Source organism: Cherax quadricarinatus, chromosome 74, assembly GCF_038502225.1.
Source record: "Cherax quadricarinatus isolate ZL_2023a chromosome 74, ASM3850222v1, whole genome shotgun sequence".
In the NCBI taxonomy this organism is placed as follows: Eukaryota; Metazoa; Arthropoda; class Malacostraca; order Decapoda; family Parastacidae; genus Cherax; species Cherax quadricarinatus.
Window position 1 is genome coordinate 3,962,587 of NC_091365.1, and position 21,945 is coordinate 3,984,531.

The following is a 21,945-nucleotide window of genomic DNA, read 5'->3' on the forward strand; positions in this document are numbered from 1 at the left end:
TTAGAAAAGCAAAAAGAGATTATGAGGTTAAAGTTGCAAGAGAATCGAAGACTAACCCAAAAGGATTCTTTCAGGTATACAGAAGTAAGATCAGGGACAAGATAGGCCCACTCAAAAGTTCCTCGGGTCAGCTCACTGACAGTGATAAGGAAATGTGTAGAATTTTTAACACATACTTCCTCTCAGTTTTTACACAGGAGGATACCAGCGATATTCCAGTAATGATAAATTATGTAGAACAGGACGATAATAAACTGTGCACTATTAGGGTCACAAGTGACATGGTCCTTAGGCAAATAGATAAATTAAAACCTAACAAATCCCCAGGCCCTGATGAACTGTATGCAAGGGTTCTAAAGGAATGTAAAGAGGAGCTTAGCACACCTTTGGCTAATCTTTTCAACATATCACTACAAACTGGCATGGTGCCAGATAAGTGGAAAATGGCAAATGTGATACCTATTTTCAAAACAGGTGACAGGTCCTTAGCTTCGAACTATAGACCAATAAGCCTAACCTCCATAGTGGGAAAATTTATGGAATCAATAATTGCCGAGGCAGTTCGTAGCCACCTTGAAAAGCATAAATTAATCAACGAATCTCAGCATGGTTTTACAAAGGGGCGTTCCTGCCTTACGAATTTATTAACTTTTTTCACTAAGGTATTTGAGGAGGTAGATCATGGTAATGAATATGATATTGTGTATATGGACTTCAGTAAGGCTTTTGACAGGGTCCCACATCAGAGACTATTGAGGAAAATTAAAGCACATGGAATAGGAGGAGAAATTTTTTCCTGGATAGAGGCATGGTTGACAAATAGGCAGCAGAGAGTTTGCATAAATGGGGAGAAATCAGAGTGGGGAAGCGTCACGAGCGGTGTTCCACAGGGGTCAGTGTTGGGCCCCCTGCTGTTCACAATCTACATAAACGACATAGATGAGGGCATAAAGAGCGACATCGGCAAGTTTGCCGATGACACCAAAATAGGCCGTCGAATTCATTCTGACGAGGACATTCGAGCACTCCAGGAAGATTTGAATAGACTGATGCAGTGGTCGGAGAAGTGGCAGATGCAGTTTAATATAGACAAATGCAAAGTTCTAAATGTTGGACAGGACAATAACCATGCCACATATAAAATAAATAATGTAGATCTTAATATTACGGATTGCGAAAAAGATTTAGGAGTTCTGGTTAGCAGTAATCTGAAACCAAGACAACAGTGCATAAGTGTTCGCAATAAAGCTAATAGAATCCTTGGCTTCATATCAAGAAGCATAAATAATAGGAGTCCTCAGGTTGTTCTTCAACTCTATACATCCTTGGTTAGGCCTCATTTAGATTATGCTGCACAGTTTTGGTCACCGTATTACAGAATGGATATAAATTCTCTGGAAAATGTACAAAGGAGGATGACAAAGATGATCCCATGTATCAGAAACCTTCCCTATGAGGATAGACTAAGGGCCCTGAAACTGCACTCTCTAGAAAGACGTAGAATTAGGGGGGATATGATTGAGGTTTATAAGTGGAAGACAGGAATAAATAAAGGGGATGTAAATAGTGTGCTGAAAATATCTAGCCTAGACAGGACTCGCAGCAATGGTTTTAAGTTGGAAAAATTCAGATTCAGGAGGGATATAGGAAAGTACTGGTTTGGTAATAGAGTTGTGGATGAGTGGAACAAACTCCCAAGTACCGTTATAGAGGCCAGAACGTTGTGTAGCTTTAAAAATAGGTTGGATAAATACATGAGTAGATGTGGGTGGGTGTGAGTTAGACCTGATAGCTTGTGCTAACAGGTCGGTTGCCGTGTTCCTCCCTTAAGTCAATGTGACCTGACCTGACTAGGTTTGGTGCATTGGCTTAGGCCGGTAGGGACTTGGACCTGCCTCGCATGGGCCAGTAGGCCTTCTGCAGTGTTCCTTCGTTCTTATGTTCTTATGTTCTTAAGACATACAAAACCAATTATACACCATAAGGCACTTGTACTCTCAAAAATCAATACCGATGTACACTACCATGGGTTAAGGCTGTCGAAATTTTAATCCGATAATGTAAGGAATTGTAGATGAATGGTTCAGAGAACCGACATGTTGATAAATTAGACACATGTGCAACTCTTGGGTATCTTTATTGAGGAAACGTTTCGCCACACAGTGACTTCATCAGTCCATGACTGCTGCACCTCTCCTGCCTACGGTTTATAAGCTCCTCCGCACGTATGGCGTATTCTATTCGAGATTGATGGACTGACAACATCGACTCAAGGTTGAGGGACTGATTACCTCATTCTCCTCCTGTTCTTCAAGATTCTTCTTTGTATGGACTGATGAAGCCACTGTGTGGCGAAACGTTTCCTCAATAAAGATACCCAAGAGTTGCACATGTGTCTAATTTATCAATGTAAGGAATATACGGAACATCGACTGCCGCATGGATTCAAACGGTTGAATTATTCAATGTGCTAATATCCTTCAAATTGTACCGGAGCGCAGGCGAGGGACTGGCTCCATATTTTTACACTAAAATTGCTTATGTGAATGAGAGGTATTGCAGACAGCAAAATGCGTCTATGGGAAGCTAGAGTTCAAGAAGAACACAAAAAATAATTTGATAGTCATGAAGGTCCAAAACTCTCTACGTCCCTTCATCAAAAATAAGGCTGTCTGAAGGATAGTTGAATTTTATTTTCGGGGGCCAATGCCCCCGCGACCTGGTCCTAGACCAGGTCTTCTAGTGAAACTTAAGATACACTAAATATCTTCAAGAGGAACCGTGACACATTCCTGATAAATCAAGTCATGGTGCTTACTTCGAAATGCATGCATCAAGCACCAACATAAGCTGAAGGAACTGAACCTCACGACCTTGGTTGAGAGGGGGATAAGGGCAGACAAAATCCTAAGAACTGATAGGACAGATAAAGACTGACTGTTTGAGGAAGAAAACAGGGGGAAGCTGGTCACAGATGAACCATACGGATGTAGAGTAGTATTTCTTATGTCTCAGACAGTGGTTGATGGAAACTCAATACACAGCCTCAAGAACATATATGACAAGGGGTGAGAAATCAGTGATAACCATTTAAGTAGGCTAGGAAGCAGAGCCAGGAGCCGAGACTCGAACCCCGTAAGCACAACCCGGTGAGTACTTGAGTAATGCGGTATAAGACAAGTATCATGATAGCAGTCAGTATTGTATACCATTAATATAATGACAGGTGTGTACTGGTCAGACTATCAAACACAACCGTGCCTCTGGGGCGATGATCCCCGCAAGCACCATGTAACCTTCAGGCTATTTGTGAATATAAGGTCAAGGATGAGTTCCAGTCTGATCAGATCCACTCTTTGCTGGTTTAAGAGAAATTTGTCACTGAGGCTTAATAATTTACATTTAACTGGTTATGTTTCAAACATAGACCGCTAAGAAACACATTATTGGAGACAGAGTTTAAAAGTTTTTGTTTCCATGGCAGTGTTGGATTTTCCCAAGCTGAGCTTTAAGCTGCTGGGCATTTACAACTGGTGGTTGTTATACAAAAGCAAGTTATTTGCGAGCAAACCTAATCCACCGTGATATGCCAACATGGTGTTTATTGTTGAGACGCTTCGCCTACACAGTAGGCTTCTTCAGTCAAATACAGAGGCAGCAGGTGTAGTAGTGAAATGAAGATGATGTAATCAGTCCATCAGTCTTGGAGAAATAGTGTTTGAGGTAATCAGTCCCTCAGTCTGGAGATGAATTCAGCACCATGGAGATGTCCTGCAGACTACGGTGCTTTTCACCAACTCCAAGGCTGAGGGACTGATTACCTCATCTTTGCATATATTTCTACAATCTTCACGTTATGGCCTTGTATTGTACTGATAAAGCCACTGGTTGGCGAAACGTCTACACATAAATATACCCAGATGTTACATATGTGTCTAATTCCTCATCAAGTGGTGTACAAAAATAAAGTAAATAAGTGCTAGATCAACCAGCTTATTGTCACTGTAATAATTTTGGTAGACTTACCGACAATATGTTAGGTAAAAGGACATATGTGCAACTAATGCGACGTTTTATTGTGGCAACGTTTCGCTCTCCAGGAGCTTTGTCAAACCTTGTATTGTTGATAATGACTTGACAAAACACCTGGAGAGCGAAACGTTGCCTCAATAAAAATGTCGCACTAGCTGCGGCAACATGTGGATGATTGAGGTTTCGCTCAACGTCAACTACTCCATGTTTCTTATTTTTCTCCAAAACCGTATTTTTCTTTACGTCATTTTACGCAGTAACCGAAGAAAAACAGGAAACGTGGAATGTTTAACGTGTATCACTCTTGGTGGGAGAATGAGCCAGCTCAGATTATGATGAAGCCAATGGCAAGATGTTGACAGTGGGAGAGAGAAATGCAGTGGAGTCCCTTATTTGTACAAAGTTTCACCCAACACTGGAAGTTATCAAGTGTTGGGTGAAACGCTGTATAAATAAAGCTGCAACTTAAGGGTTAACAAGGACGTCTGGCCTCAGGACACACTGCGAGGGTAGCACATTCGATACCGGTTACACTCACGTACGTATACTAGTTTTTATTCCAAAATTATTAAATGGTACAGTTGTTCAAATTTGTCCTCGTTTCAAGAGTAGGCATCGTCGGACCAAAGATAAAAATCAGTAAAATCATAGTTAAGAAGCGGGGTCAGGAGCTACGACCTGACCCGGGAAAACATATAGCGAGAGAGTGCTGTCCCGCGGCGCAGGTGGCTCAGGGTGCACCGGGTCGTGAAGGTCTCTCTCACTTGCTAGGAGAAAGCAAATGTTAGCGCGGTCGTGACGAAAATCAAGGGGAAAAAATAGGAGAAAGCAAGGTAATGTAGGTGAACAAAGGGAGGAGAAAGGATCTGTGCAGCAGACACAGACTATTCTGCTGCTTCTCAGCACACAGAAGAATGCGAGATTGCCACGAACACTGACCAGTTTCTGCGATAAATACACACCTGAACGAACACTACATAACAGCAAGTAGGGTCGAGTCAACTAAAAAGGTTGGGCTTGCAGCTGTGTCTAGATCCCCTGGAAGACAACTCTGCGAGCATAGCTTGGCTAGTGTCCGCACGGATGGCACGCTCGCAGCTGTCCCGCTCTTGGTTATCTCACCTTCATTGTTAAGAAACGAAAAGAATGTATAAAAACACTTCGCCGGTTTGATTTTAATTCAACTCTCAGCAAGTGACCTTGACCTCTGAACCTGTGACTCAAAAGGTAAACAAGCTTATATGAAAATGGCATACAATACTGACAGGTTGATTCACGAAATCGTAATGACACGACTGCAAACAAACCATACCACGGGTGGAACGGTTTATCGACAGGTTGATAAGACACATGTGGAACAGTTATTCATCTTTATTCCGAAAAGTTTCGCCTACACATAGTAGAATTTTTCTAAACACTACAGCTTAGCTCATGAGGAACTTGTCAGGTTCTCTCTTAAACATAACATGGTATATACTGAAAGTAAATAGCATGATGTACGACAAGATGTGGAAAAAAAAAAACATTTAAAGGAAACGTTTCGCTACGAGTAGTTTCTCCGGTCCTAATGGTTTCAGAAACCACTCACGGCGAAACGTTTCCTGTAATGCGTGTCCTGAACTTTACATAAATGTGTTTCCACAGGAGATATATTGTTAATTCCTTTACACTTAATGGGAGGACACAGAACAGCTGTAAACACATCATGTTTACCAAGTTATTAATCAAGTGTACTAACTTCACCTTGCTTTTTCTGTGGGGAAAATTATGATACCTCTTCCTTGCTTTCTCTCCAGGAAATACATGAAGGATTTTAATCGATTCAAATAATTTAGGCGCCTAAACTAATAGGGGCAGTGAAACTTTTCTGCATATTCTGCATCTCCGCAGTTTCACCTGTCGTGAATGTGAATGTTAGTACGTGTCAATATCCCGGTCTAGAAAATACAATGTTTTAGTGATAATAGTAAGTAGGCTTCTCCATTCTTGTGTTCCAGCCATTCTTGTTATCCAGTCACCTCACACTGTATTTTCATCTTATGATCTTACCACATCTCTCCTCTATTTTCTTTTATGCTCTCTTCCAATTTTTATTTCTTATTTTTTTTCCTTTGTTGAATTTTATCCTCGTTTGACGTCAAAATATTTTCTGTAGCTCACTGGAAGACCTAGTTTACATAAGCTTCGAACTGCTGTGCTCTCGATGGACGCCTGCGAAAGATATTATGATTTATATCTTTGTGTATGTCAGATATGACTATTAAAGAACTGCTCTGAGATCTGTACCTTCAAGTACCCTTTGGTATTTTTACCAAAATACTTATTTTAGTATAGCATATACCAGTGCTTATAATTCTATTGTATTTTTTACACACAGTAATATACAGGATGTCAGCGATGTTTTTCAGAATTAAAAAATCTATTACAATAAGGTAAAAGATATGCAAATATTACACTTATCTGTACACGGTAGCATAATTATGGTTACATGACATTCCCAGGCAGATGGACTGGGGGTGATGACCTTACTAAATCCCCTCACCCTCCTTCCGACGATCCCCTGGTTGATCTGGCACCTGGTGAAGATACTTGTCCGGTTTCCTCTTGAAGGCTTCTACACTTGTCCCAGCCGTGTTTCTGATGTCTTCTGGTAAGATGTTGAACAGTCTGGGACCCCGGATGTTGATACAGTGTTCCCTTATTGTCTCCAGCACACCCCTGCTCCTCACTGGGTTTATTTTACACTTCCTCCCATATCTCTCACTCCAGTATGTTGTTATGGCAGTGTGCAGATTTGGGACCAAGTCCTCGAGTACTTTCCAGGTATATATTATCATGTATCTCTCTCTCCTCCGCTCCAATAAGTACATGTTCAAGACTTGAAGGCGTTCCCAGTAATTTAGGTGCTTTACTGGCTCAATGTGAGCTGTAAATGTTTTCTATATTTGTTCCAGCTCTGATATTCCTCCTGCTTTGAACGGGGCTGTCAGCACTGAGCAATATTCTAAATGAGGGAGTACTAGCGATTTGAAGAGTGTCACCATCGGAATTATTTCCCTTGTTTTAAAAGTTCTCAATACCCACTCCGTCATTTTCCTGGCTGTTGTGATCTTTGTAGACCAAAATGAAGATGGAAAGTGGAATATACTGTATATCTGATTTGTTACAGGTAACCAGAGGTGCATATGCTGAGGTTGCAGACATGAAACAAATATGAAGCTTGTAGATCAATGGTTCAGAGAACCGGCACGTTGATAAATTAGACACATGTGCAACTCTTGGGTATCTTTATTGAGGAAACGTTTCGCCACACAGTGGCTTCATCAGTCCATACAAAGGAGAAACTTGAAGAACAGGAGGAGAATGAGGTAACCAGTCCCTCAGCCTGGAGTCGATGTGGTTAGTCCATCAATCTTGAATATTCTATTCAAGATTGATGGACTGATGAAGCCACTGTGTGGCGAAGTTTCCTCAATAAAGATACCCAAGAGTTGCACATGTGTCTAATTTATCAAATATGAAGCTGTGTAAAACTATTAGTTCAATTTTAACAAGTAGAAAAATTACATCTTCAAACCTTTTACCATTGTGGTACACGTACATTTCCACAACCTTATTAACTACTACTGGCCCGTCCCTCGGGTATGACTTACTTCCACTGGGGAATCCCACCTACCAGTGACAATGTCTTCGTCTGCTACACGTCCCTCATTTGACGCCTGTATATAAGCGCCAGTCTTTATGCCTGTACTTCAGACTCTTCAAGACTATGTACTCTCATCTTTTGTATATAGTTCTAGTCTTCCAATTATGTCCTGGAATTTGTATTGATAAAGCCACTGGATGGCGAAACAGCTACAATAAAGATACCCAGATGTTTCAAATGTGTCTAATTCTTCATCTCTTACCATTTTAAAGGGCTTGGTCGACCTTGTACACGGGTTTGTTTAAAATCATGAATGCGTGTTTTTCCACACAATAAAACGTCAATTATGCTATTTACATGCACACTATTTAAACTTCAAAATAATTTAAGGCAAAAAAGATGCCTCAGAACCCCTCCCTCTCACATAAGTGAGAGGGGATGCATTTGAGTGGGACTTGCACAGGATCTGTTAGTAGGGTTATCAAAAGTAATTCCTTGGGTACCCTTCAGAATAAGTTAGACAAATACTTCTGTTAGAGGGTTTGGATTTGAGAATGACCTACACACACACACACACACACACACACACACACACACACACACACACACACACACACACACACACACACACACACACACACACACGAGGTTAAAGTAAATCAACCTGACGACATTGGAAGACAGGAGGGATAGGGGAGGGGACATGACAACGACATATAAAATACTGAGAGGAATTAACAAGGTGTATAGAGACAGAATGTTTCAGAGATGGGACACAGCAACAAGGGGTCACAAATGGAAGCTGAAAACTTTGACGAGTCACAGGAATATTAGGAAGTATTTCTTCAGTCATAGAGTTTGTCAGGAAGTGGAACAATTTGGAAAGTAATGTAAGCGGAGGCAGGATCCATACATAACTTTAAGAAGAGGTACGATAAAGCTCAAGGAGCAGAGTGTGGGCCTAGTAGCGACCAGCGAAGAGGCGAAGCCAGGAGCTGTGAATCGACCCTTTAACCACAAATAGGTAAGTAAAATCGTATTGGTAATAAACATTAGTTACAAAAAAAAATTTAAGTGTATTTTTGCATATTTAAGCATAAAAAGAGAATAAGATACAAATAATAAAATAAGCCATGATACGTCAAGGTTGTATCAATCTTCATGACCTACCTCCACTGCATATAATATAGTGCTTACCTCAATCACTGTAGAAATATATAAACCAAGTGGTACAAAAGTATGTAAAATTATTCAGAATATATCAGTACAAGTGCACCATTTTCACCGCGACCAACACCACACCGCAACAAACACTGCTGGCGTCAACATTATCATTGCTAATATACCATTACCATCACTAAAACCTCTCATACACCATACATACTACAAAGGCAAGAAAGTGGGTAAGTGGAGGTGTATTTATTTATTCACACACACACACGTACTAACAAATATATGTACCGCACAAAACTACCGTCAAAAGGTCCAGCTGGCAAGAGGCCACTAATCACTAGATTCAGGTTTAAAAATTAATACGTCCATCAGAAAATAATAGAAAATAATGATCAGAAACCTTATTAAATGTCTTCAAGAAGGAACTAAGAAGTTCAAAAAAGAAAGTTCTTGATGAGCCAGGTTGTTGATGCTCACACTGAACTGCGTGTAGGGAGCACCAACACTGACCAGCCTGTTAATAGGGAGGCCTGGTTTAGCACTGGGCTACGGGGAAGATAAAATCTCCAAGACCACCTTCGGGTAACTAGATCATTAGTATTTATGAATGCCAGTAATTGTCCTTTAAATTTTTGATGTTTTAAAATACAATCACTACACAAGATTATGTAATAAAGTTGGTAGAATTACCGACAATATGTAAAGTAAAAGGACACAAGTGCAACTAATGTGACATTTATTATGGCAACGTTTCGCTCTCCAGGAGCTTTATCAAGCCATGGCTTGATAAAGCTCCTGGAGAGCGAAACGTTGCCATAATAAATGTCACATTAGTTGCACTTGTGTCCTTTTACTTTACACACAAGATTATGTTTGCACTCGGGGGGGTTGATGAAATAAATTCAAAATTATTGCTTAGTCGGTATCTCCATAAATAAAGTTTAAATTTCCTTTTATTACTGTTCAAAAACATTTTTTTAGAGAACAGATATCTAGGGTTTGTTTTGTGTTCCACATTTTGTTAATGACCTATTTAATGAAAGTGGTGGTGTTGACGACACTCAAGTCTAACCTAGGCACAACACCTCAACAGATACCTTGACACCTACGCCCTCACGACTACCTGAAACACCCACGTCTCTCCTCACGGTATCTACACGCTCTGACTGCCTGCTTTATAAATCTGTACTTGGTAGGTACAGATTTGAATATCAAAATGGTATTGTATACCATTTTGATATTCAAATCTGTACTTGTTTACTTGTTAACCATGTTACTTATGATTGGCCTGTGAACGGTTTCCATTGGCTTTCTACTATATCTGCCCGGTCTGATTATCCCCACACATGTCTACCTCAAATTAAACTGTGCTTTCTCCCCACACTCCCACCTGTCAATACTTTCATCAAACCCACCTCTGCCTTGTCCCAAACCCACACCTGTCACTGCCTCCCTACACACAATGGCTGTTTCCTACACCCACATATCCACATCTACCCACACGAGTGCATTTTCCCCACACCCACATCTCACGCCAAACCACTTTCACCTGTCAGTGACCACACCCTCCCGGGTAGTAATATGAAGTTGGAGACCTATCAAAGGGAAGAGGAGGAGGCGGAGGAAGGGGAGGGGGGTTACGGAGTGGTCGAGGTGAACTGGTCCATCTGGTGATACACAACGCTTCTTGACGTGTTCCCCTCTCTCACACATCCCTCCCCCCATCTACTACCTTGCTCACCCCCCTCACCTGTAATAACCTGCACAGAGCACTTTGCTCAAGACGAAGCTGTCGTGTCTACGTAGAATTATGTGCAGAGAGCACCAATAACCTGACTGATCAGAAAGTCAACCAAAAGGCGATGATCCCCAGACCTATCAACTGGCAGGCACCAATTATTACATCTTATTTACCTGCTGATGACCCCGGGGACCATTTCCCAATAGTATTCATTACCGACCTGATGATGAATTAGACACATGTGGCGTTAGGAGGGATTTTTGATAGAGTGATGGTAGCAAAGGAAACAACAGTGTCCAGTAGCTCGACTGGTCACACACTCACCTCACACACTGAGGTCCGGGGGTCGATCCCTGGTACGAGTGAAAACATTAGGACAAGTTTTCTTAAGACACCTGCTGTCCCTGTTCACCTATCAGTAAAATGTGTACCTGGGTGTTAGCCGACCGGTATGGGTCGCATCTCAGATAAGACTGACCTAATTTGCCCGAAATGTTCTGCATAACAAGCTGCTTTCTACATAGTAGTATGTCAGCTAGGCCTGTATACATTGTATGTGTACTTGCAGAAATAAATATTATTATTACTTATGAAGTGTATACTGGTAAGCCTGTGTGAATCTGAGACAGAGGCCTGTGAGAGACGGCCCATGTACGGGGGGGGGGAGGTCACATGACTAGAGCCTTGGCCAGGGAGCCTGCCTGTAAATATTACTAGGAAATATGTATACATGAATTAGACACATGTGCAACTGTCAACAGTTGTGTCTAATTCATCACTATGCGGCCCAGTCTAAAACCTGGTTAGTCCTGGTTATTCATGTTGTCGGGGTTCACGACATGCCGTCTGGTGCTTGCCTGGTCAACCAGGCTGTTGCTGCTGGAGGCCCACTGCCCCACATATCCATCACAGCCTGGTTGATCTGGCACCTGGTGAAGATACTTGTCCAGTTTCCTCTTGAAGGCTTCTACACTTGTCCCAGCCGTGTTTCTGATATCTTCTGGTAAGATGTTGAAAAGTCTGGGACCCCAGATGTTGATAGTGTTCCCTTATTGTCTCCACCGCAACCCTGCTCCTCACTGGGTTTATTTTACACTTCCTCCCATATCTCTCACAACGGTATGTTGTTATGGCAGTGTGCAGATTTGAGACCAGGCCCTCGACTAATTTCCAGGTATATATTATCATGTATCTCTCCTCCGCTCCAATAAGTACATATTCAAGACTTGAAGGAGTTCCAAATAATTTAGGTGCTTTACTGGCTCAATGTGAGCCGTAAACGTTTTCTGCATTTGTTCCAGCTCTGATATTTCTCCTGCTTTCAGCGGCAATATTTTAAGTGAGGGAGCACTAGCGATTTGAGGAGTGTCACCATCGGTATTATTTCCCTTGTTTTGAAAGTTCTCAATACCCACTCCGTCATCTTCCTGGCTGTCGTGATCTCTGTCTTGTTATGGTCTTTAAAAGAAAGGTCCGCTGACATAATTATTCCCAGGTCTTTTACGTGAAGGATACCTGAAGTATGTGATGAAAATGGCTTTGAAAACCGATAAGGCGATGAATGAGACACTTGTGCAACATTTGAGAATCTTTATTGAAGAAATGTTTCGCCAGTCAGTGGTTTCTTCAGTCTTCAGTTATTCACTGTACTGGACTGAAGTCACTGGCTGGCCAAACGTTTCACCGATAAAGATTCCCAAATGTAACACAAGTCTCTCATTCTTCTACCTGAAGGATGTTTTCGGGAATTAACGTACCCGCAGCCTGGTCCTACATCTGGTCTCCTAGTGAGTCAGGCCTGATCGACCAGGCTGTTACATCTGGCCACGTGCAGTCCAACATATGAACCACAGCCCCGGTGGTTAAGAACTGAATTGAGGAACTTGTCCAGTTCCCTCTTGACAGCCAGCCAGAGGTTTATTGGTAATTCCCCTCATGCACGAAGGGAGGGAGGGAGAGAGGGAAGGCATTGAAAAGTCGGGGACCCCCGACACTTGAGTTCTCTTAATAAGCTTACAAAAACCGACCGCGACACACATGCAAAGAAACTCCAACCTGCACGAGTAACACTGGTGGTCTACCTACCTGGAATGCTCCGAGGGTCAACGTTCTTGTGGCGCTGATTAACCAGGCTGTGATGCTAGCTGTACGAAATCCAACGTATGCATCACAGCCGGACTAATCAGGAACTGCCATGAGGAATTTAATACTTTCTCACTCAAGACAACCAGGAGTCTGTTGGTTATCCCCTTATGTATGATAGAAGGATGTTGAACACTCTTAGGCTTCTTAAACTTATTGTGTTATCAGTGTATTCATGGCACCCTTCTTTTCACTGGGGAATATTATTACAGTCTACTGAACCTCTTGCTTTTGTAGGGAGTGACTTAAGAACATAACGAAGGAGCACTACTGAGGGCCTACTGGCCCATGCGAGGCAGGTCCAACTCACACCCACTCACAGATTTATCTAACCTATTTTTAAAACTACACAAGGTTTTAGCTTCAATAATTTGTGCTGACCTGGAACCAGTTCCTCTGGAATTTTCCAGGTGTAAAATGTAATTTACCTTTCTCGCTTGCATTCCAAGGAGTACAGGTGAAGGTAAAAATTTGTCAATTTATTAAAATTATTAATAAACTAGGAACTGTTGAATTCTGTGCAACAAGACAATTTATCTTCTGGTTGATTTGAAAAGCTACCAGTAATTTAGGTGTTTGAATTTATATATACATTAAAAGTTTTTTGTACATACTTAAAGTCTGCCATTTCACCAGCCTTAATTAATTAAAAGGGCTGTTAGTGTAGAACAATATTCCAGCCCAGAGGAACAAGTACCAGATAAAGCTGCATCCTGAGCATGCACCAACCCTCAGAACCATGATAAGTGGAGTTTCAACCCTGGCATGAGGGACGAAAATAAGGACAATAACATAAGAATGGAGGAACACTGCAGCAAGCCTACTGGCCCATGAATGAAACCATCACCGGATACATTAAAGAAGCACACCTAGCGATATAAAGGAAGAGGTAGTGAACATACTGGAAAGAAGTGAAACAGAAGAGTGCACATCGCTGAGGAAAGAAATGTTTTGTAGGAGAGGATAAGAGTGTAATGTAACGTAAAGAGCTCAAGTGAAAAGTCAACTGTGTGTGAGCACAAATAACAGGAATTCAATTCATCAGTGTAGACGCTGCTCATTACGACTTACTTTAAGCTGAGGACACACGCGAGTGAGATGAGGGTCTGCGCTGTTTGATCCACGACATTTCTACGGAAAAGGAAATATATATAATAGCATGAGAACAGTAGCCATGGCTATACCAAGGAACCTTTTACTCCATCCCCAATGTCTAAACTCAAGGGCGCTACCAACAACTGTTTAACTGATTAGGTCACCAACCAGGAGGCCTGGGCTGGAACCTGGCCGTGTGGAAAATAACTCCCGAAATCAACAAGTAGACAACAAGTAATAATCACCCCGTACGGTGTGGAGGGTTGTATCCTCGCAACCTGGCCGTCAGGCTTCCTGGTTGATTGCCTTTCAGCCAGGCTTTTGCCATTAGCTGCCCGCTAGCCTACACCGGCATCATCGCTGATAATGTCAACGCTATATAAGACGCCTTTACCGTGCCTTACATAGGAAACCTTAAGCGAAATATATAGAAAAACAGTGTCAGCCATTGTACATGAATGGTATATAATACCGACAAGATAAAGAATTAGACATGTGCAACATTTGGGTATCTTTATAGACGTTTCGCCTTCCAGCGGCGTTATCAGTACAATACAAATAGAGGAAATGGTATGGTGATACCGACAAGATGTGGAAAAAGACACTTATGTACAGTTAAGACACATGTGCAACATCTGGATATCTTTATTGTAGTAGACGTTTCGCCATCCAGTGGCTTTATCAATACAGATTCTAGGACATAATAGGAAGACAGTAGAACTATATACAAAAGATGAGGTAATCAGTCCCTCGGCCTTGGAGTTAGTGTTCACAGCATCGTGGTGGAGGAGAGTCTGGAGCAAAGGCAAGAAGACTGGCGCTTTTTATAGGCGTCAGTGAATGGGACGGGCAGCAGACGAGGGCAGTCACTGGTAGGTACACACTTATGTACAGTTCAGGACAAGAAGCCACTCGTGGCGAAACGTTTCCTTTAATAAATGTCCTGAACTGTACATAAGTGTCTTTTTCCACACAATACAAATACATTATGTGAAGAATGTAGAACTATATACATGCTTCACATCATGTCCCTGTATTGTACTGATAAAGCCACTGGACGACGAAGCGCCTACACATAGACACGCCCAGATGGTGCACGTGTGATTCTTCATCAGTGTCAGCCATTCCAACACCCCTCCCCCCTCCCTGCAATATAAGGGTAATTAGCAACAGACCCTTAAATGACTTTTAAAGAGGTAACTAGACAAGTCCTTCCTATCAGCCGGGTTGTAGTTGCTGAAGAGGAGTGCGTGTTGCTGCCACCATCTTGCCAGATTAACCAGGCTGTGATGGATATGTGGGGCTGGGGCTACCAGTAGCAACAGTCCGGTTGACCAGGCAAGCACCAGGCGAGCCTGGCCCATGGCCGGGCTTCGAGAGTAGAAAAACTCTCGAAATTCGTCAAAGGTAAAGGTATATCATCAAGCCATCAGAGATGTCTGAATCAGAACCTGGCAATGAAGACGACGAGCCTCCGGTACCTAAACAGGAAGATAGGTAGATGAATGAAAAGACTGAAACAGAGTTACTGAAGCAAAGGGTTAGACATATACATGTTTGGGAAAGTTAAGAATATATAAAACAGCAAAAAAATACATGTTGTGACAAGTTTAAAATAGGTCAGACAAATATATGTTTGGGAAAGTTTAAAGAGGTTAGACCAATACATGATTAAAAGGTTAGGTGCGAGGAGGAGCCACACAGCATAAGTCAGGCGTGCAGTTTACCTGGAGGGGGTTTCGGGGGTCAACGCCCCCGCGGCCCGGTCTGAGACCAGGCCTCATGGTAGATCAGGGTCTGATCAACCAGGCTGTTACTGCTGGCCTACTAAGTGTTCTTCTATCAACCCATGCTCAATTTCTATTTTTTTTTTTTACTGTCGCAGTCTGACCTGGGGCTAGGCTGATGATTGCTTGTTTCTCCAGGCTGTTGCTGTTAACAGCCCGCTGAACCACATATCTATCACAACCTAATTGATCTGGCAGTTGCTTTTTCGAAAATTTTTACACTTCTTCCGTAGTCTAAGACCAGGATGATGACACAGTGCTGGGTTCTCCCTGGTTCTGTTCTGAGCATCCTCCCATGTTCCTCCCTCAGTTACGTTATACGAGCGTAGTTGTGAGACTTGGCCCTCACATAAGAACATAAGAAAGAAGGAACAGTGCAACAGGCCTACTGACCCATGCGAAGCAGGTCCATACCATCCCCCGGCCTAGAACAATGACCACCTAGTCAGGTCACTGCCACTTAAGGAAGGATCACGGCACCGGACCTGGTAGCCTAAGCTAGTCAGGTCCAACTCACACCCACCCACACCCACTCGTAAGAACATAAGAACATAAGAAAGGAGGAACACTGCAGCAGGCCTTTTGGCCCATACTAGGCAGGTCCTTTACAATTCATCCCACTAACAAAACATTTCCCCTACCCAATTTTCAATGCTACCCAAGAAATAAGCTCTGATGTGCAAGTCCCACTCAAATCCAACCCCTCCCACTCATGGAAATAAATGGTATAAAATACCGACACAACGGAAATATAAACACAAATGCAGTATGTGTACGAATGGTATACAATACCGACAAAATGAGATTAAGACACATGTGCAACATCTGGGTATCTTTATTGTAGACGTTTCGCCATCCAGTGGCTTTATCAATACAAATTCTAGGACATAACTTGAAGACAGTAGAACTATGTACAGAAGATGAGGTAATCAGTCCCTCAACCTAGGAGTAGGTGCGAACAGCACCATAGTCGTGGAGATTCTGAAGCAGAAGAAAGGATCCTGGCGCTTATATAGTAACGTCAGGTGTAGCAGACGAGGGCATATTCACTGGTAGGCGGGATTCCCCAGTGGAAGTAGGTCCTTCCCAAAGAGATGGGTTAGTTGTAGTAGTAGTTGTAGTAGTAGTTGTCGTAGTCGTGAAGGCTATGTACATGTCCTCAGAATTAAGATTCCATGATGTTGCAGTGTCTGACAAGTTATGTCCTAGAATTTGTATTGATAAAGCCACTGGATGGCGAAACGTCTACAATAAAGATACCCAGATGTTGCACATGTGTCTTAATCTCACAAATGCAGTATAATGTGATCCTTTATTGACAACGTTTCACCCACACACATGTACTTATCCAACCTAAATTTGAAACTACCCAAAGTCCTAGCCTCAATAACCCAACTAGGTAGACTGTTCCACTCATCAACTACCCTATTTCCAAACCAATACTTTCCTATGTCCTTTCTAAATCTAAACTTATCTAATTTAAATCCATTACTGCGGGTTCTCTCTTGGAGAGATATCCTCAAGACCTTGTTAATATCCCCTTTATTAATACCTATCTTCCACTTATACACTTCGATCAGGTCTCCCCTCATTCTTCGTCATAAGGAAGATTTCTAATGCTATGTATTAATTTAGTCATCCTACGCTGAATGTTTTCTAACGAATTTATGTCCATTCTGTAATATGGAGACAAGAATTGAGCTGCATAATCTAGGTGAGGCCTTACTAATGATGTATAAAGCTGCAGTATAACCTCTGGACTTCTGTTGCTTACACTTCTTGATATAAATCCCAGTAATCTATTTGCCTTATTACGTACGCTTAGGCATTGCTGTCTTGGTTTAAGGTTGCTGCTCACCATAACCCCCAAGTTCTTTTCGCAATCTATATGGCTAAGTTCTACATTATTTAACTTATAAGTGCTAGGGTTATGGACACTCCCGAGCTTCAGAACCTTGCATTTATCTACATTGAACTGTATCTGCCACTTTTCTGACCAAGAATAGAGTTTGTCTAAATCCTCCTGAAGTTCCCTTACATCTACGTTTGAATCAATTATCCTACCTATCTTTGTGTCGTTAGGTAAGACACATATGCAACAGTTAGACAACTTTATTCCGAAATGTTTCGCCTACACAGTAGACTTCTTCAGTCGAATACAGAAAGTAGGAAGGAACAGTAGAGATGTGAAGACGATGTAATTTCTACTGTTCCTTCCTATTTTCTGTATTCGACTGAAGAAGCCTACTGTGTAGGCGAAATGTTTCGGAATAAAGTTGTCTAACTGTTGCATATGTGTCTTACCTAACAACCTGTCGGTATTGTATACCATTTTGATGTTCTATCTTTGTGTCATCGGCGAATTTGCTCATATCACTAGCAACACCCTCATCAAGATCATTGATATATACTATAAACAACAACGGGCCCAAGACTGATCCCTGTGGAACGCCACTTGTTACAGATCCCCACTCGGATTTAACCCCATTTATGGACACACACTGCTTCCTGTCTGTGAGCCATGACTCGACCCACGAGAGCACTTTTCCCCCAATGCCATGAGCTGCCACTTTCTTTAACAGTCTTTGGTGCGGAACTCTAAAATCTAAGTAAATAATATCAAATTCTTTATCGTGGTCAACAGCCTCAAAAGCTTTACTGAAGAAAGTTAATAAATTAGTTAGACAAGACCGGCCTCTTGTGAATCCATGCTGAGTATCATTAATCAAGCTATGCTTATCGAGATGGCTTCTTATAATCTCAGCTATAATTGACTCTAGTAATTTGCCTACAATTGAGGTCAGGCTTATCCAAACTATTTTTAAAACTACACAAGGTCTTAGCTTCTATGACTGTACTTGGGAGTTTATTCCACTCATCTACAACTCAACAACCTAAATCCTTTCTGCAATCAGTAGTATTAAGATCTACACTAGTCAGTTTATAAGTGGCATGGTTATTGTCCTGTCCAACATTTAGCACTTTGCATTTGTCTATATTAAACTGCATCTGCCACTTCTCCGACCACTGCATCAGTCTATTCAAATCATCCTGGAGTGCACTAATGTCCTCAATAGAATGAATTGGACGGCCTATTTTGGTGTCATCAGCAAATTTGCTTATGTCGCTACTTATTCCCTCATCTATATCGTTTATGTAAGTTGTGAACAACAAGGGGCCCAACACTGACACCTGTGGAACACCGCTTGTGACGTGCCCCCATTCCGATTTCTCCCCATTTATGCAAACTCTCTGCTGCCTATTTGTCAACCATGCCTCTACCCAGGAAAAAAATTCTCCTCCTATTCCGTGTGCCTTAAGTTTCCTCAAAAGTCTCTGAGATATCTATATCATATAAATGTATCACATTTCAAATACTCTGAGGCATTTCCAGTAGTTTAAAGACTAATAAATTTATGCGGGTGGTAAATGATCTATCTGTTCCAGCTTTGAACGGAGCCAAGATTACTGAAAATAATAGTATAAATGAGAGAACACAAATCATCTGAATAGTATGATAATTGCCATTATTTCTCTTTGCTTATTTATTATCAACCCTGTCATTTTTCTGGCCTTCGCAGCATTTGGCTTGTGTTCTTTAACTGGCAGACCACCTGACATTATACCCAATTTTTTTACATGTTCGGTTCGTTCAATGAGATGATCTTCCTGTGTTTCGTATCCAGTGCTCCTTTTTAAGTTCTTCTTTTTTTTATATCTGAGCTGATGGATTTTGTCAACAGAGAATCATATTTTCTACTGCCCACAGGAAAACTTTCATATGTATATTTTATGTATCGTCCACATGCGATAGGATATATTATATACTTCTTATGGGTTTCGAGAGCTTTCCTTATTCCATAAGCCCGGCCCTGGGACAGGCTTATTTGGTACTTGCCGGGTCAACCAGGCTGTTGCTGCTGGTGGCCCTCTGGATCACATATCCACCATCGCTTGGTTGATCTGGCACTTGGTACAGATATTTTGTTTCTATTTTATAAATGTATGTTTGCTATGAGGCTATAGATAAATGGTTCAGATAAACGGAAACGTTTCGCCAAACAGTGGCTTCCTCAGTCCAATACAAAGAAGAATGGTTGAGATAATCAGTCTCTCAACCTTAGAGTTAAAGAGAATCGTGGTCTTTCCTTTCCGTGACAACAGCCTGGTTTTAAAGCAATTTTAAACCCATCGCTTACTTATTACATTCTTTCACATTATCTTTCAATATTTAATGTGCTTATAGGCCTTCTCAGCGGAGAATATTTTACACATACCAGGATGCGGGGGACGGGGAAGGATGGATGATCCTCTTCGATAGAAGCTAATAATCCAGTGGCTAAGAATAAGGGGCGCTACGATACTGTCACTACGGTAACTTGTAACTTGTATGCAGTACTGTGACTACAATAACTTAAGATACGGTACTGTCACTACAAATAACTAAGATACGGTACTGTCACTACAAATAACTAAGATACGGTACTGTCACTACAGATAACTAAGATACGGTACTGTCACTACAAATAACTGAGATACGGTACTGTCACTACAAATAACTAAGATACGGTACTGCCACTACAAAATAACTAAGGTACGGTACTGTCACTACAAATAACTAAGATACGGTACTGTCACTACAAAATAACTAAGATACGGTACTGTCACTACAAAATAACTAAGATACGGTACTGTCGCTACAAAATAACTAAGATACGGTACTGTCACTACAAAATAACTAAGATACGATACTGTCACTACAAAATAACTAAGATACGGTACTGTCACTACAAAATAACTAAGATACGGTACTGTCACTACACATAACTAAGATACGGTACTGTCACTACAAATAACGTAGATACGGTACTGTCACTACGGTAACTTATATACAGTACTGTCACTACAAATAACTTAGCTACGGTACTGTCACTACAAATAACTAAGATACGGTACTGTCACTACAAATAACTAAGATACGGTACTGTCACTACAAATAACTAAGATACGGTACTGTCACTACAAATAACTAAGATACGGTACTGTCACTACAAATAACTTAGCTACGGTACTGTCGCTACAAATAACTAAGATACGGTACTGTCACTACAAATAACTAAGATACGGTACTGTCACTACAAATAACTAAGATACGGTACTGTCACTACAAATAACTAAGATACGGTACTGTCACTACAAATAACTAAGATACGGTACTGTCACTACAAATAACTAAGATACGGTACTGTCACTACAAATAACTAAGATACGGTACTGTCACTACAAATAACTTAGCTACGGTACTGTCGCTACAAATAACTAAGATACGGTACTGTCACTACAAATAACTAAGATACGGTACTGTCACTACAAATAACTAAGATACGGTACTGTCACTACAAATAACTAAGATACGGTACTGTCACTACAAATAACTTAGCTACGGTACTGTCACTACAAATAACTTAGCTACGGTACTGTCACTACAAATAACTTAGCTACGGTACTGTCACTACAAATAACTTAGCTACGGTACTGTCACTACAAATAACTTAGCTACGGTACTGTCACTACAAATAACTTAGCTACGGTACTGTCACTACAAATAACTTAGCTACGGTACTGTCACTACGGTAACTTATATACAGTACTGTCACTACAAATAACTTAGATACGATACCATCTTTACCAGACAAGTTGATGTATTTTAACTCTGACAGACATAAAGTAGCATCACATACATGGTAATTAAGTAGCAGCGCTGCTTATAAACTCACTAAAGAATCGTATCATCCCAGATGCCAAACTCTGCATAGTGAAAATTAAGACAATACACCTGTAACTTACCTGTGACTTTTGTGGGTAGGTATGCAAAAGTGACCTTGACCTTGTAGGCAGGTGTGCAAAAGTGACCTTGACCTTGTAGGCAGGTGTGCAAATATGATTTTTCAGGCAGGTGTGCAAATATGACCTTGTAGGCAGATGTGCAAACATGACCTTGTAGGTAGGTGTGCAAATATGACCTTGTAGGCAGGTGTGCAAACATGACCTTGTAGGTAGGTGTGCAAATATGACCTTGTAGGCAGATGTGCAAACATGACCTTGTAGGTAGGTGTGCAAATATGACCTTGTAGGCAGGTGTGCAAACATGACCTTGTAGGCAGGTGTGCAAACATGACCTTGTAGGCAGGTGTGCAAACATGACCTTGTAGACAGGTGTGCAAATATGACCTTGTAGACATGTGTGCAAATATGACCTTGTAGGCAGGTGTGCAAACATGACCTTGCAGGCAGGTGTGCAAACATGACCTTGTAGGCAGGTGTGCAAA

General features: G+C 41.4%; 1 protein-coding gene across 1 annotated transcript in view; it reads right to left on the reverse strand.

Moving 5' to 3' along the window:
* LOC128700183 (RNA polymerase II elongation factor ELL) overlaps positions 1-21,945 on the reverse strand; it is a gene marked incomplete in the record, with an annotated part of 380,498 nt that overhangs the window by 199,736 nt on the left and 158,817 nt on the right. The window contains 1 exon segment of the mRNA XM_053793220.2: positions 13,806-13,865. Within this exon segment, the coding sequence (XP_053649195.1) occupies positions 13,806-13,865 (60 nt within the window).